The 15,283-nt window shown below is 44.6% G+C and overlaps 1 protein-coding gene across 1 annotated transcript in view; it reads left to right on the forward strand.

Annotated features, from left to right (window-relative positions):
• arhgap39 (Rho GTPase activating protein 39) overlaps positions 1 to 15,283 on the forward strand; it is a 95,941-nt gene that overhangs the window by 52,671 nt on the left and 27,987 nt on the right. The window contains exon 2 of the mRNA XM_031875262.1: positions 7,122 to 7,532. Coding sequence (XP_031731122.1) covers positions 7,122 to 7,532 — 411 coding nt within the window. The remainder of the gene's footprint in view (positions 1 to 7,121; positions 7,533 to 15,283) is intronic.

Genomic DNA, 15,283 nt, shown 5'->3' on the forward strand with positions numbered 1-15,283 from the left:
CACAACAGTGCTGTTACTGTTGTCACAAACCGGGCCGAACGGCCATGACAAAAAAGGGAGACGCATTTCAATGAAACAGTTCATCAATTATTTATTAATGCTTAAAGAAATATAGAAGACAAACATAAACTAACAGTGACATGTGAAGTCAGTCATTTCAGCAGTGTAAGTGAGTGGGTGCGTGTAAAGTGTATATGCAGCGTTGTATAGTGTAGAAACCAACCATAACCGAAACCAAAATGGGTGTCTCAGGAGGGAGCCAGGCAAACTGAGGATCCGGAGGGTTCTTTATAAAGGGTGCACTGGCACACAGGGCCAGTGTTGTTAATTGCCTCAGGTGTCCCCACTCTGCCTGACGATCCTCTGCCACACCTGCAAGGAAAGCAGCCACACAGGCAGACAGGGTCGTCACACACATCCCCCCCCATAAGACGGGGGTCCCACAGGACCACCACAACAACAAACAACCCAGGAGATAAACAGTCAAGTTCAAAACTCCTCAAACTGGTGCTCGCGACAGTGCATCCGCAACCACATTATCCCGGCCTTTAATGTGTCGGATGTCCAGATTGTGGGATTGCAGGAACAGTGACCACCTAATCAACCTCTGGTTCGGGCAACGCAGGGTATGCAGAAAGGTCAGTGGGTTGTGGTCTGTGTAGACCACCACTGGTGTCACCCCAGATCCCACATAGACGGCAAAATGCTGCAGGGCCCAGATCAAGGCAAGAGCCTCCTTCTCAACAACAGAATAATTTAACTGATGCCGGTTAAATTTCTTAGAAAAGAAACTGACTGCTCTGTCAATTTCCTGCTCATCGTTCCGCATTAACACAGCTCCCGCTCTTACATGGCTAGCATCCACCTGCAACACAAAAGGATGGTCAAAGCGAGGAGCAGCCAGCACTGGTGCTGAACACAAAAGAGATTTAACATTGCTAAAAGCCTCCTGGCACTCTGTCGACCACACAAATTGAACCTTGGCCTTCAGCAAGTCAGTAAGCGGTGCCACAACATAAGAAAAATTCTTACAGAAACACCGGTAATATCCTACCATCCCAAGGAATCTCATGAGCTCTTTTTTAGTGGCAGGCCGTGGAAACTGCTCAACTGCCAAGACTTTGGCATGCACAGGAGCCACCTGCCCCTGTCCGACCACCCGACCAAGGTAAGTCACTGTTGCACAAACAAACTCACACTTTGCTAGATTTACGGTAAGCTTTGCCTCTGCCAACCGGTCAAACAGCGCTCTAATCCGCTGCATGTGCGAATACCACGAATCACTATAGATCACCAAATCATCCAGGTAAACTGCACAACCGGCCAGGCCAGCCACCACACGATTCATCAGCCGTTGAAACGTGGCCGGTGCATTTCTCAACCCGAATGGCATCACTTTATATGAATACAGCCCAGATGGAGTGATAAAAGCTGCCACTTCCTGTGCTCTTTTGGACAAGGGCACCTGCCAGTAACCCTTCAGCAGATCAAATTTGCTGGCATACTTTGCTGCCCCCACCTGGTCTATGCAATCATCCATATGAGGCAATGGAAAGGAATCTGGCTTTGTCACCCTGTTGACCTTTCGAAAATCTGAGCAGAACCCGGGTGTCTTGTCACTTTTAGGCACCAACAAACATGGAGAAGCCCAGCTTGATGATGAAGGCACCGCAATGTCATTGTCAATCATATATTGTACCTCACCATCCAAATATTTACGCTTCTCAGGAGAAACTCTATAAAAATGCTGACGGATGGGCTGCGCATCCCCTACCTCGATGTTGTGCTCAACCCAGTTAGTACGGGACGGTACGTCACCAAACAAATCTGGATACTTCAAAATCAGCTCTTCCAATTCCTCAGCCTGTGCTTCTGGCAAATGGCTGAACAACCCTTTTAACCTCAAGAGGGTCCCTGAATTTTTCAGCCGACCAGACAACAACCCCTCATCAGGCTCCAGAATAGCATCGTCCATATTCTCAACTGACTCTGCATCCACTGTATCAGCCCCCAACACAGGACTCACCGCCATTGGTTCCTGCTGGACATCACCAGGTGCACTAGAAGAGTGAGCATAATGGGTTTCAGCAAGTTCACATGGAACAATTTAATAGGTTTCCTGCGACCATGAGTCGAAACCAAATAATTCTTGTCTGAGATGCGTTTGACCACTGTAAATGGACCAGAAAACTTAGCCTGGAAGGGTGAAGTCACCACTGGACAAAGGGCCAAAACTCGATCACCGACACTAAACTCGCGTATCTCAGCCTGGAGATCATACCTCTTCTTCATTTTAGCTTGTGATGCGGCCAACATTTCCTTTGCCAACTCCCCTGCAGAATAAAGCCGATGTCTAAACCCATTCACATAATCAATAAGGTTGGTGGGCGGATCTGACTCCTTCCAACCATCCTTAAACACAGACAATGGGCCCCGGACAGTGTGGCCAAACACTAGATCATTTGGGCTAAACCCTGTACTTTCCTGTACAACCTCCCGTGCAGCTAACAGCAACCACGGTAGCCCATCTTCCCAGTCTCCATCTAGCTCAGTGCAATATGAGCGCAAAAGAGACTTGAGTGTTTGGTGAAAACGCTCCAAAGCGCCTTGGCTCTGTGCGTGATAAGCAGACGACTGGTTATGTCTGATACCTAGCAGTTTCAAGACTTGGGCCATCAGGTGAGAAGAAAAATTTGATCCCTGGTCACTTTGTATGACTCTAGGGATGCCAAACACAGTTATGAATTGAGTCAAGGCCTTAACCACAGATTTTGCAGTTGTTCGTAAAGGATACGCTGCCGGGTACCTGGTGCTTTGACACATAACAGTCAGTAAATACTGGCTGCCAGACTTCGCACGGGGCAGCGGCCCCACACAATCAATGATTAGGTACTCAAACGGCTGACTGATAGCTGGAATCGGCTCCACTGGAGCAGGTTTAATGACCTGATTTGGCTTACCAGTCAGCTGACACGTACTACATGTTTTAATATGCATAGAAACATCCTTTTTCATTCGTGGCCAGAAGAAATGGCGTAATATCCGGTCATAGGTTTTCCGGACACCCAAATGCCCTGACCCATCATGAGCAAGTCTTAACAAATCACCACGAAGCTTGGCTGGAATGACAACTTGAAAAATGGGATCCCCAACAAAATCCTCACCATGGGGCACCCACTTCCTCACCAAAATATCATCTTGAAGAAGGTAGCCCCTGGAAACATGTTTCGCCTCACCAACTGACAGCACTGATCCAAACAACTCCTCCAAGGCTGGATCTGCTCTCTGTTCATTCTGCAGATCACTATGAGACCGAGACAAAGGAAAATCAGGTAAACACGGCAAATTTTCCTCCACCTCCCCATCTACCTCCTTTGATTCGGCACGACTCATCGATCGAGTAACCGCACATACAGGAAAAATGTCGGGGAAGTTTACAGCACTCTCATCAGGCTGTTCTGAGGCTGAAGGAAAGGGAGTGACTATTGGAGGAGGAGGCACATCTGCCCACACACACGCCAGCCAGGTCGTTGCCCAAAATGATGTCAATCCCTTCCACTGGTAACGCTGGTCTCACCCCAATAGGAACTCTGCCCTGCACCAAGCCACAGTCTAGAGTCAGCATATGCACCGGAACAGGCAACACCCTCAACCCCATTCCTCGCATCAGGATTTTATCCCCTGTATCAGTCTCATCTGAAAATGACAAAATGGAGTCTCGAACATAGGAGTTAACAGCACCCGTATCCCTCAAAATCTTAACGGGCACCTTAATGTCACTACTAGTCTGTGTTACAAACCCTTCGGAGACAAAAGGCCGATAGCACTCATTGGGGTCACCAACCACGTCACATTCTGCCTGCCCACCTTGCCACACTCCCACAGGACCAGGAACGCTTACCACCAGCGCAGAGGGTTTCAGCCGGCCACCTCCAGCCTGCTGCCTCCTATCCATAAGCATTGGGCAGTCCTGTTCACGGCAGCAATTGCACGTACTTTCTCCCATTTCAGGCGCTCCTCGAGGCGCCCTACCTGGAAAACCCCCCAAGCGAACAGATGACGTAACACCTCCATCATTCTGCAACACAGGCTCACCCAGCCGGCTTTTATGAATGAGCACATACTCAGCCAACCCAGCAGCCTGGTTGGCAGTTGTAACCTTACGCTCAGTAAGATATGTGGCAACACGACTGGGCAGAGAGTTCTTAAACTGTTCCAAGATGACCAGATTACACAAACTTTCAAAATCATTAGCATCAGAAGACATACACCAACGATTGAAATTATTTGTCAGCTCCCTCACAAACTCCACATGAGACTGGTTGAACCTTTTTTCCAACATCCTAAAACGCTGGCGATGTGCTTCAGGGACCAACTCGTATGCCTTCAGTATAGCATCTTTGACCGATTTATAAGTTAGATCATTATCTAAAGCTGTATATGCCTCCTGGGCTTTTCCTGACAACACACACTGCAACAGTAAGGTTTGCTTAGAGTCTGACCAATTTCTTGCTTGTGCAATCCCCTCAAACAGTGAGAAAAACACATCCGGATCCTTCTCGTTAAACTTAGGCAAGAGATGCAAATTACTCACAATATCGCGAGAACGCGATGATGAACCATTTTCCGCGTGCAAAACATCTCCAGAAAGCTTACCATCTCTGATTAACGCCATCTTTTCCTGTTCTATTTTGTACCGAAACCACTCAATTTCCATTTGTTTATCCACTTCCACTCTTTGTTTCTCCTTCTCATGAGAAAACTGTAACAGAAGCAATTCTTTTTTGCTGCTCAAAGGTAAGGTTCCCCGATGGAACTGAAAGTGCCGGTGCTGCTATTGACTGACCCAGTCCCTCTTGTTTAGCAACCAGCACCCCTCTTTCAACCAACTGCTTTTTAACCATAGCCTTTACATTTTCCTTAAGTCGTTTATCACCAACACCACTTAAATCAATATCATACTCTTCTGCAATCTTGAAGAGCTGATCTCTAGTGCAATGATCCAGAAACTCCTCACCTGGAACATCAACAAAGTCCTGTACTCCTGCCATACTAGACCAGGTCAAAGGCCACCACAAAACCAGACAGTTTTCTAGGTCAACTAGTGCCGTAAAAGAGACAATGATATGTCGCCCAAACTAATGTGGAAGTCCCTATACCTAAACTGCCTATACCAAACTAATCTACCTCACTGAACCCTAGTCTTCATGCAGATTAGCGGGAGGCTTTTTAAAACACCAATAGCCCAGTTAAGGCCCCAGCAAGCTGGTTACTCACCTGACAGCTATGGATGTGTCCCCGAGACAACTGCTCTGACCGCACACCACACAAAAACAACAAACAAAAAAAACAAACCAACGCAGCCACACGGACCACATTGCTTCACCTATCCAGGGACACTCCACAAAAGTCAAAAAATGCACACTAGAGGACCATGTACTCACTGCTGCCAAAAAAAATGCATCTCCCAAACACAGAACCAAATATCAGCCTCAAACCAATCAATTTGGACGGACAAGCCCCCACTTGTCACAAACCGGGCCGAACGGCCATGACAAAAAAGGGAGACGCATTTCAATGAAACAGTTAATCAATTATTTATTAATGTTTAAAGAAATATAGAAGACAAACATAAACTAACAGTGACATGTGAAGTCAGTCATTTCAGCAGTGTAAGTGAGTGGGTGCGTGTAAAGTGTATATGCAGCGTTGTATAGTGTCGAAACCAACCAAAATGGGTGTCTCAGGAGGGAGCCAGGCAAACTGAGGATTCAGAGGGTTCTTTATAAAGGGTGCACTGGCACACAGGGCCAGTGTTGTTAATTGCCTCAGGTGTCCCCACTCTGCCTGACGATCCTCTGCCACACCTGCAAGGAAAGCAGCCACACAGGCAGACAGGGTCGTCACACTGTAAGCTAATGGTCTGATGAAGGCATTGAATGGTAAATGGACTGTACTTGTATAGTTCTTTTCTAGTCTTCCGACCACTCAAAGCTCTTTAACACTACATGTCATCATTCACACCGATTCACACCACGGTAACACCTTCCCATCAGGACTATCTAATCATTCACACACCGCAGGAACAGGCTGCCGGAGCAACTTAGGGTTAAGTGTCTTGCCCAAGGCCTCATCGACATGGACTAGTGGAGCCGGGGATCGAACCGCTGATCCTCTGATCCTCTGACTGCTCTACCACTGATCCCATTGTTTGACAGCTTCCAGGGAGATAATTGCGTACCATAAGAAAAGCAGCACCTGTCCAGAGAGAACTGTGGCATCAGAGATGATATTTTCATGACCTGGTGGTTTACCTTTGCAGCCTTCAGCTCTTTCAGCACAACTCAAACATCCGGTCCATTCTCACTGTATCTCTTTGTGGGAATTCCTTCAAATCCTGGCACAAACGGCCACTTGGGCTCAAGGATGAACTGATTTGTAATTTGAGGTCAAAGGTCACTGTAACTCAAGAATTCATGTGTTAATTCTGACAATTTCACACAAATGTCTAACGGGATAAAATTATGTCGTGATGACATCTTTGGAAAGACATGGATGTAAACTGCAACTTGAGTGTTTGGGGTAGTTATACAATGAGGCGGTAGTTGTATTTATTAAATCAAATTTTAGGAAAACAGTTATAGTTTATATATAATATATAGAGCACGCCCTCATATGTTTCTGTAACATCCAACATAATAGCTCTACTTTTCTACTACTTAAAAAAATTGCCCATATCATTAAAAAAAATTATATATTTTTATCTATAAATATTTTCAAACTATTGATTAAAAATCGATCCATTATTTTTGAGAATGGATGCAGTATTACAAATCACAAACAAAATATTGTGACACTCAAGTACATCGTGTATGGATATTTTCTTAATATTAACTGCACAGTTTGGGCTCTAAAACACTTAACATGCATTTATGCTGTAATGCATGAAGATATAATTCATAATATGAATGTGAGTGAATTTGGCTCCGTGGTTTTAGAACGCATCGTATAATTAATGATCGTGACGATATGTGTTGTTGACTCGTGGAGAATAACAATAAATACAACGCATGTCTTCCAGATTGTTCTTAAACTGAAAACAGTGAACTGTCCCCCTGCAGGTTGGAGTGGGTGGAGATCATCGAGCCACGCACGCGGGAGCGCATGTACGCCAACCTGCTGACGGGCGAGTGCGTGTGGGACCCCCCGCAGGGCGTCTGCATCAAGCGGACCGGCGACAACCAGTGGTGGGAGCTGTTCGACCCCAACACCTCGCGCTTCTACTACTACAACGCCTCCACCCAGCGCACGGTGTGGCACAGGCCCCAGGCCTGCGACATCATCCCCCTGGCCAAGCTGCAGACCCTGAAGCAGCACACTGACGCCGGCATCCCCCGTCCCGCCGGAGGGGGGAGGGCGTCGGCGGAGAACAGCCTGGGACGCAACAGCGGGGTCAGCCGCGAGGGGAGCACCTCCTCCTCCCTCGACCAGGAGCTGTCTGAGAAACAGGGCGGCAGGGACGAGGCCGACAGGTGAGACGCTTGAGTCAGCCGGCCAACAGAAACCCAAGCAAGTCGTTATTTTGGAGCTCACGTGTCTTAACAGCAAAGGGGAGCTTTTTTTACACAGCGAGGTGCGTTTATACTGTAGGTGTTGGCGGCAATTTTCTGTAGGGATACAAGAACCAATGGAATAAAGGGATTGTAGGGATACAAGAACCAATGGAATAAAGGGATCTCTATATCTCTGGCTCTGTACCATCCATCTTGAGTTATGTGTGTTTGTGCTCTTCACATCATTGCATTGTCTGGTTCCTTCACCGCACTGATTCCATCTAATCAACCTTGTCTTCAGTTTGAAAATATCCCAATCGAAATCTCTCCTCGTTCCTTAAAAGAAACAACCTCTGGAGCAATGTATCCTCAGGCTTCTTCTGATATCTGTTTGTTTCCTATTCAAACCAGCAACACGTACAACTTTACGCTTGTTAAATGCAGTCTTTTCAAAATCAAGTCACAGGAAACTACTCAGTAAGCTTTAGGCAACAAAAATACTTAGTTTGAAGAGAAGATGGTGAAATACTTCGTTCAGGGAAAGATCGTCGTTTGGTTTAAAAAAAAAAAAAAGCTACAAAAGTACTTAAAAAGTTACTTTAGTACCCAAGTTTTGTGACAAAAACATCAGCGTTGATTTGTAGTTTCTCACGGGGAACAGCGTTCTCTTGGCTGAAGGATCTCTGTTTGTTGGACCCATCGACCTCCCCTCCCGCCCGTCCTGTGTGCGCTTTTGTGGTCTTTATACTTCCTCGTTCATGATAACGTTGAGAACATACTAAAGAATCTCGGATACCTACGAATGACGGCGCATTATTTTTCGTAATTCACAATGTGAATAAACAATCAGAAGGGAAAGACATTCTGTCACGTGACTCTGATGAAGGTCAGAATTAGAAGTGTTTCTCTCTGTTCCTGTTCCTCTCTTTCTCTTTCTGTCCCATCAGCCCGTCCCCTCCTTCCTGTCTCTGTCACTGTCCATTAATTTCTATCCTCTCACCTTCAGAGCCTCTCACCTCTCCTTACCCCACCCCCCTACCAGTCTTGGTTTGCTGGTTTGCTGCAGTCTGCAGTGATTGGTGGATATGCCTGGTGGGGTCACAGTGTCCTGTAAAATAGTTCTTTACTCCATTGAGAGGACACACACACGCTAACATGCAACCTTGTACTTCTGTTTTATTGAGGACACTCATTGACATCATGCATTTCCTTAATCATCACAACTGAATGCCTCACCCTGACCCTAACCCCTTTTATCTTAACCCCCTTTATCCTAACACCCTTTACCCTAACCCCCTATACGCTAACCCTCTTTACCCAAATCCCTTTTATCTTAACCCCTTTACCCTAACCCCCTATACCAGGGGTCTCAAACTCATCTTCACCCTGGGCCACATCAGCATCATGGTTTCCCTCAAAGGGCCGGTTGTAACTGTAAGACTGTGTAAATGTAACTACTCCTAACATATTGTTAAATAACTGTCTCTGCATTTGATTATTGTTTATTCAAGTGTGAAAATATTGTACATGCAGTTATATAAATGTACAAATATATTTAAGCACATTTCAGTTATTATTTATTAACTTAAATCCTTTTAATTTAGGGTTAAGAGACCACAATTACTCTATCAAAGATCAAACTATTAAAGAAAATAGCGAAGACAAATATCAAACAAGTTATTACAATAACTTTGTTCAAAGCTTAAAATCCTTTCAAGGGTGCATTTGCACAATCCCACGTGAAGTATTTCATGTGTTGTAAAGCCACGTTTAAAGTAGTCTTCAATGTACTCACAATACATTTCCACGTCAAGTGTACAGTAACCAGCCAAAGAGCTGTTTCTATGACTGTGTGTTTAAGTATCTCATCATTATAACTTTCTGTCTCTTTCCTGCTGCTGCTTCATAATAAAAGCTTTCCATTGATAAACACCTCAAAGGCTTTAATTGTGAAAGTGCAATGAGAAAGAAAGAAGAAATTGGTCTACGCTGCAAGATTTTGACTTCTAGGCTGTTTGGTCAGCGGGTCAGAATCAGCCACAGTAGTGAAGAGGTGCACACACGATACGCTCTACACACAGCCTAATGGTGAGGATGTCAGATGATTCATGTGTCTGTTAGCCCGTCCAGCGTTGTGGTCCAGAGACACTTATCTGAACCTGCACAGCCACCATCAGCGTATTTCTTCATAGTAAATATTCAACGTAGAATCAAACGACTTGATGTTCTCTCCTCTAGTTGGTTCATTGAGTTAGGGCAGTAAGCAGTGTGTTTAGTGTGGAAGCGGAGTGTCGGGCTGAAGATGGTCTCTGGAGAGAGTGAATGGTGTTAAGGAGGGCAGTCTGTCATAGACCACACAGCTTTCCTCTGTGACAGATGGGAGCTTTTGACCTCTGCACAGCTCTACCAAGGAACCTATTAAAGGAGGGAGGAAATGGGAGAAATGGGAGAGAGAGAGAGAGAGATTTTGATATCGAGGACAGATTACAGTCACGTCATCAATTGAGAATACATTAAAAACAACTCCTCCACCCACAGAAACATAACAGCAAATCACACATTAACTAACGGCCTTTTTCTTCAGTAACCTGAAGTACCTTTAGAAGAACCTATGACCTTTAATCAAAGGACTTCTACCTTTATCTCCTTTTTTGTGTGCTTTTCTAAGAGCAGCGATGTGTTTCTAAGGCGAAACCGCTTCTTCTCATCCAGAATGTCAAAACTGACCACTTTCATAATAGAGATGGCTGATCTTATGAATTTCGGGGTGTCACTGAAGTGTTAGTTTATTCTAGCTTTCTTTTGATACGTTTCATCTAGAAAAGTGTTTATTTCCTCCAATGTGTACATATCTGTATCTTGTCCGGTGTAACGGGTTGTATATGGACCCAAATGCAACACACAGGATTCCAGAGATCTTTGGCTTTTATTACTAACTTTAAATATCAGGCAGAGTTCAAACAGGGTCAGGATCAGAAGGCTGGTGGGTTTACCGGGAGTCAGGCAAGGCGGGTAAAACAGGGGCAGGCAGGATCGGTAACAGGAGATCAGTCCGTGAGAGTGTGCTGGAGAGTCTGGCATAGAACCAAAGAACAATCTGGCAAATGTGTCTGGGAGGCAGGAGTCTATATAGGAGCTTGATTACTGATCAGAGGCAGGTGAGTGAACAGGTGAAGGGAGTTTAGACTAATGAGGAGGGAGTGACTGACAATAAGAGTGAGGAGGGAGTGGAGCTGAACTGTGACATCCGGGGGTTCCACTCACAGACTCTATGTCTGACTCATAGTCATGCTCCATGTCCTCTCCAGCTGACAGCTGACTGTTAGACACACTGGGTTCTACACCGGTGGAGGCTGCTTCCTCCACGCTTTCTGGGGCTGTCCAGTCTGAGAGCTGCTGTTCTCTGCAACATTAGCCTGTTGCTCCTCCGCTTGGCTCTGCTCCTTCTCATCTTTGTCTCTACATCCCAGACTCACTGTTTTTAGTCCACTAGCAAATTTCCCGAACTTCCGGAGCTCTTGCTCCAACAGTTCGTTCTGGATAAACGGCGGAACACCGGACACGGTGATCCGCGTGGAGGGAGCTGACAGCGGGGAGACCTGCACGAACACGTCCCTGATGAACACTCCGCTCTCGATCAGCTGGTGGACTAGAGGCTCTTGCTTCAGGAACACCACCACTGCTTTGTTCATTCTGGAGGCAAAGCTGAGCTTATCGTGTCCCACCTGCTCACCGACAGCCAGCAACACCTCCTCCACCGTCACGCTGTTATCCTCACTCCCTGCCGGAGAGACGGAGATGGCGTCTCGGAGGGCGCCATTCCTCCCGAACGCACCTCGACAGAGCCCCGATCACTCAACACACCAAGCAGTACAGACGTTCAAGAGACTAAAACCAGTTAAAGATCCGAAGATCAGAAACCATTCAAATCTAGCGCCACTCGCTCTTCCACCGTCTCGTCTCCACACTCACCGGAAACGGAAAGGAAGAGAGAAAGCGAGAGAGAGGGATTAGTTCACTTATAGGCTGCATGTTTATGCAGCGTCTGAATCAGTTAGCACACAGATGTACAGTACGATGAATTCCAGGGAAATAACAGGAATAAAATGGAAATATAGGGGTTATCTGCTCAGGCTGTATTTACAATGTCATATGCAGATAGAAACATCCTGTCACACACATAATTCTTTAATTTGCCAAATGGATCCATTTATTTGTCAAAAACAAATGTGCCATGTGGTGAGCTCACTATCAGCAAGCAAACTAATGGGGAAAGTTCCTTTAAAAAATTTGAGCCGGCAATGTGGACTGTGTGATAAACTCATTTGTAAAAGAAATATTTTACAATTAAGAATGAAAGGAAAATAGATCAATTAAACTCCTCAATTAGCATGCTCATTCAAGATAAAGTAGTAAGTACAGTTTGACTAATTGATGCACAAGTTTATCAGATGAACATGAAACATCTTGCACACCTGTTGACCATGCTGTTATTTTCCAGTGGAATTGTTCTCCCTCAAATCTCTCAAGAGTCTCTGTGCCACTAGCCAATGGCAACAGCCATCAAACAAAGTCATTGTCACATGGCCATGGCACAAAGCTGCAATTCACCGCTAGTGATGTTTTCACCGTACACACATGCACTACATTCAGGAATATTTCCGTCTTTGCACCTTTTCACACACGCCGTGGTAATGCAGCACTCATGGATGCCAACCGCCATAAAACTCAACAGAAGAAGAAGTGGATGATGTGGCGGGATGTTTGTGTTGGCGGCGGAAGACATCTTTTATTTTCAGGAACATGGTGCTGTAAGGAGATGTCATTTTTTGGTGCCATGCAAACAGAACAGGTGTAAATGCTAAATGCAGTAAACAAGTCGAGATTGACATCAGCGGGCCTGTCAGTGCCTCTGGTGGATGAGTCACAGGAGAAGCTTATGACCTTTTATGGCGGGCACTGTTTTCCAAGCTTCACAAGAAAAAAAACAGAGCACTGGAATATTGTGCTGTGTGTGGGGTGACTCCCCCATTGACTTGATTAGTCAATCTTCAATCAATGAGGCTAAAATGTGCATTCAATATAATCTCAAAATGCACAAAAGATTGTGAATTGTCACTGTCACCTCCCCTTCCTGCAGCCAGTCTTTACCTGTCTGCTCTGTGTCTCTTATTGTGAAAGGGAATTATTCATGGAGGGTCCAAGACACTCTTTGATGCTACGTGTGTGTGTGTGTGTGTGTGTGTGTGTGTGTGTGTGTGCTGAGAGGCCTGGTGGCACAGCTGCAGACTGTCAGTCCAGATGGCTTTGGAGATCTGCTCTCACGCATTCCTTATTGGATCTGGTTGTGTGAAGTGTCTACCAAGTCTTTCAGTCTCCCTCACACACAGACTCACACACACTCGCACACAGGAGCAGCGGTGGGCAACTAGCCAGTGGAGTCACAGATAGAATGTGGTCTGGACGGCATGTAAACCTGATACACATTAACTCTTTTCATATTGTGTCTATAAAATGTTGAAACGAGTGCAAATTACTTTCTTTATTCAGAGTACAGGTTTTTTATTTCAGTGTTTTTCAATGTTTTTATATTATTTTCGAGCTGGTTTGGTCTAGAATCTTCTCCGACATACTTACCTTCAGTCACAAACTCTTTCATCTCATCACTTCACCACATGCGGTGCAGCATTATGCATTATGATTATTATTCATAGGTCTACCAGCGCCACGCTTTGTCTTGTAATTAATAGTCTAGTTTACTGTTCAATAATAGTTTTTATCATTGATAAATGCATCAATTTTACACATGCATATAATTTGCGTCAACATAATAATTGTCTAATCGATGAGCGTTCTGTTGATTGCACCGTTAATCAACTAATGATTTTAGCACCACTGAGAGGGATTTAAAAGACAGCCACTCGATGTTCCTAACTCAGACTGCTGAAGCCTCACGTTAGCTCCAGCTCAACTTTAGAATGCAGAGCAGAACACGGACCGCTGTCTTTAGGCCACAGGTGTATTTGTACCGTAGCAGGTCGTGTATTGTGGAATTCAAATGTAAATGACTTCAAGTAGAGGTTTAAGGATGTGTGTCATTTGTCTCTGACTTCTGTCTGCAAACATACACAGAAGAACCAGATGTACAGTATGTCCTCCTGCTCTCCGTGATCCCCGTCATCATGTTAGAATGCAGCAGAATACAGTTATTTAAAGAGTATGATACTTTATAGTGGCTCTCAAACACTATGTTAACCAGCTTGCATTGATTGGCTGAGAGCAAAACCATACAAATAGTCATTTGTTTCTAGATCTGGGTACAAATGATCGTTGCAGGTATCGTTTAACTGGAGAAGTTCCGCTGCCTAGCCGTAGTTTTCTGCTCTAAATGAGCTGTAAAAATGTATTTATGTTGGCAAAACATTTCTAAACTATGTTATAAATGTGGCTTCTGAAGATCAGACGCTGTGCTTCTGAAACATTTCCTGTGTGCATTGAAACCGTGACAGAGCCAGAGGGCAGCTGGAGCACAATCTGGACACAGAAAACACACATAGAAAAGACAATATGCATCTTTTCTCTTCTCTGCATGTGTTTAGAATCTGGAAGGTTTTGACGTAACCGTCTGTGATTCCACGAGGCAAAGAGGGCTCAGAGCGACCACATCAGGACAAGCACTAGTGACTTATTGAGAATCATCTTGTCTTTTCTAATATTGCGGCCGCAGTGAGCGCTCATGTGTTATGTAAGTCATAACAAATAACCACAGGGGAAGGGATATTCTTTGGCTTTGTTTTCTTTTTTCAGTAAGCACAACACACAGAATGCTGAGGAATGTAAATACTGTTTGAATGCTTGTTCTTATACTGTCATTATTTGTGAACAAAACAAATGACAGATTTATTTGGATTCCCTTTTATTGAAAAGACAGACATACTTTTACAATACTAGTGTATTGTGTAGCATGTATTAAAACCTGAACCATGTAAACAAATTATTCAGACATATGATCTATTTGAATTTGTACATTTTTAAAGGAATAATTTCTCTACATTTCATTTTTACCTGGTAGGGTATAGTATAGTATAATTTGATTGTAATAGATTATTGATTGTAATAGATTATTGAACGCTGGTTTTTCATTGGAATTAAAGCATTTTTACCAACATTGAGATTCTCACCATCTTTCACATAAACTGAGCTCCGGACCAAAGGGTAACCTTTGAGAATCATTGTGCTGAATGAATAGAATACAGCTTCTCTTTAGAATTCAAACAGAATACATAGAATTGAAAGGTGAATGTAGTCAGGTTGTTCTCATACACTGTTCGTAGCTATACCTACGAAAAGCGATGCAGTGTAAAGGTGAAGGTAAAGGAGCCTTTACAAACTTTTACAAAGCCATTCGCGTCAATCGCACGGCGTCATCGCGAATTTGCATCACTCCAGTCTCATCACGTCTGTGCATAGACTTTGTCTTTCTTTGCGTTTGGTTTGAGCACGGCATAACTCGTATGTATCCCACAAAATCAAATCCGATTTATTCAACGTAATCCAGAACAAGGAAGTATAAAGAGCGTCAAACACCATGTAGTTAGGAGGTGGACAAGTGGCTCGTCTAGGAGACCAGCTGTTCACGTCCACGGTGTTTGAAACGTAACTTCCATAGTTGTTTGAACCCAAACGACAATCTTTTCCTAACCCTAACCAAGTAGTTTTGTTGCCGAAAC

Source organism: Anarrhichthys ocellatus, unplaced genomic scaffold (genome assembly GCF_004355925.1).
Source record: "Anarrhichthys ocellatus isolate YVR2014 unplaced genomic scaffold, GSC_Weel_1.0 scaffold88, whole genome shotgun sequence".
Lineage (NCBI taxonomy): Eukaryota > Metazoa > Chordata > Actinopteri > Perciformes > Anarhichadidae > Anarrhichthys > Anarrhichthys ocellatus.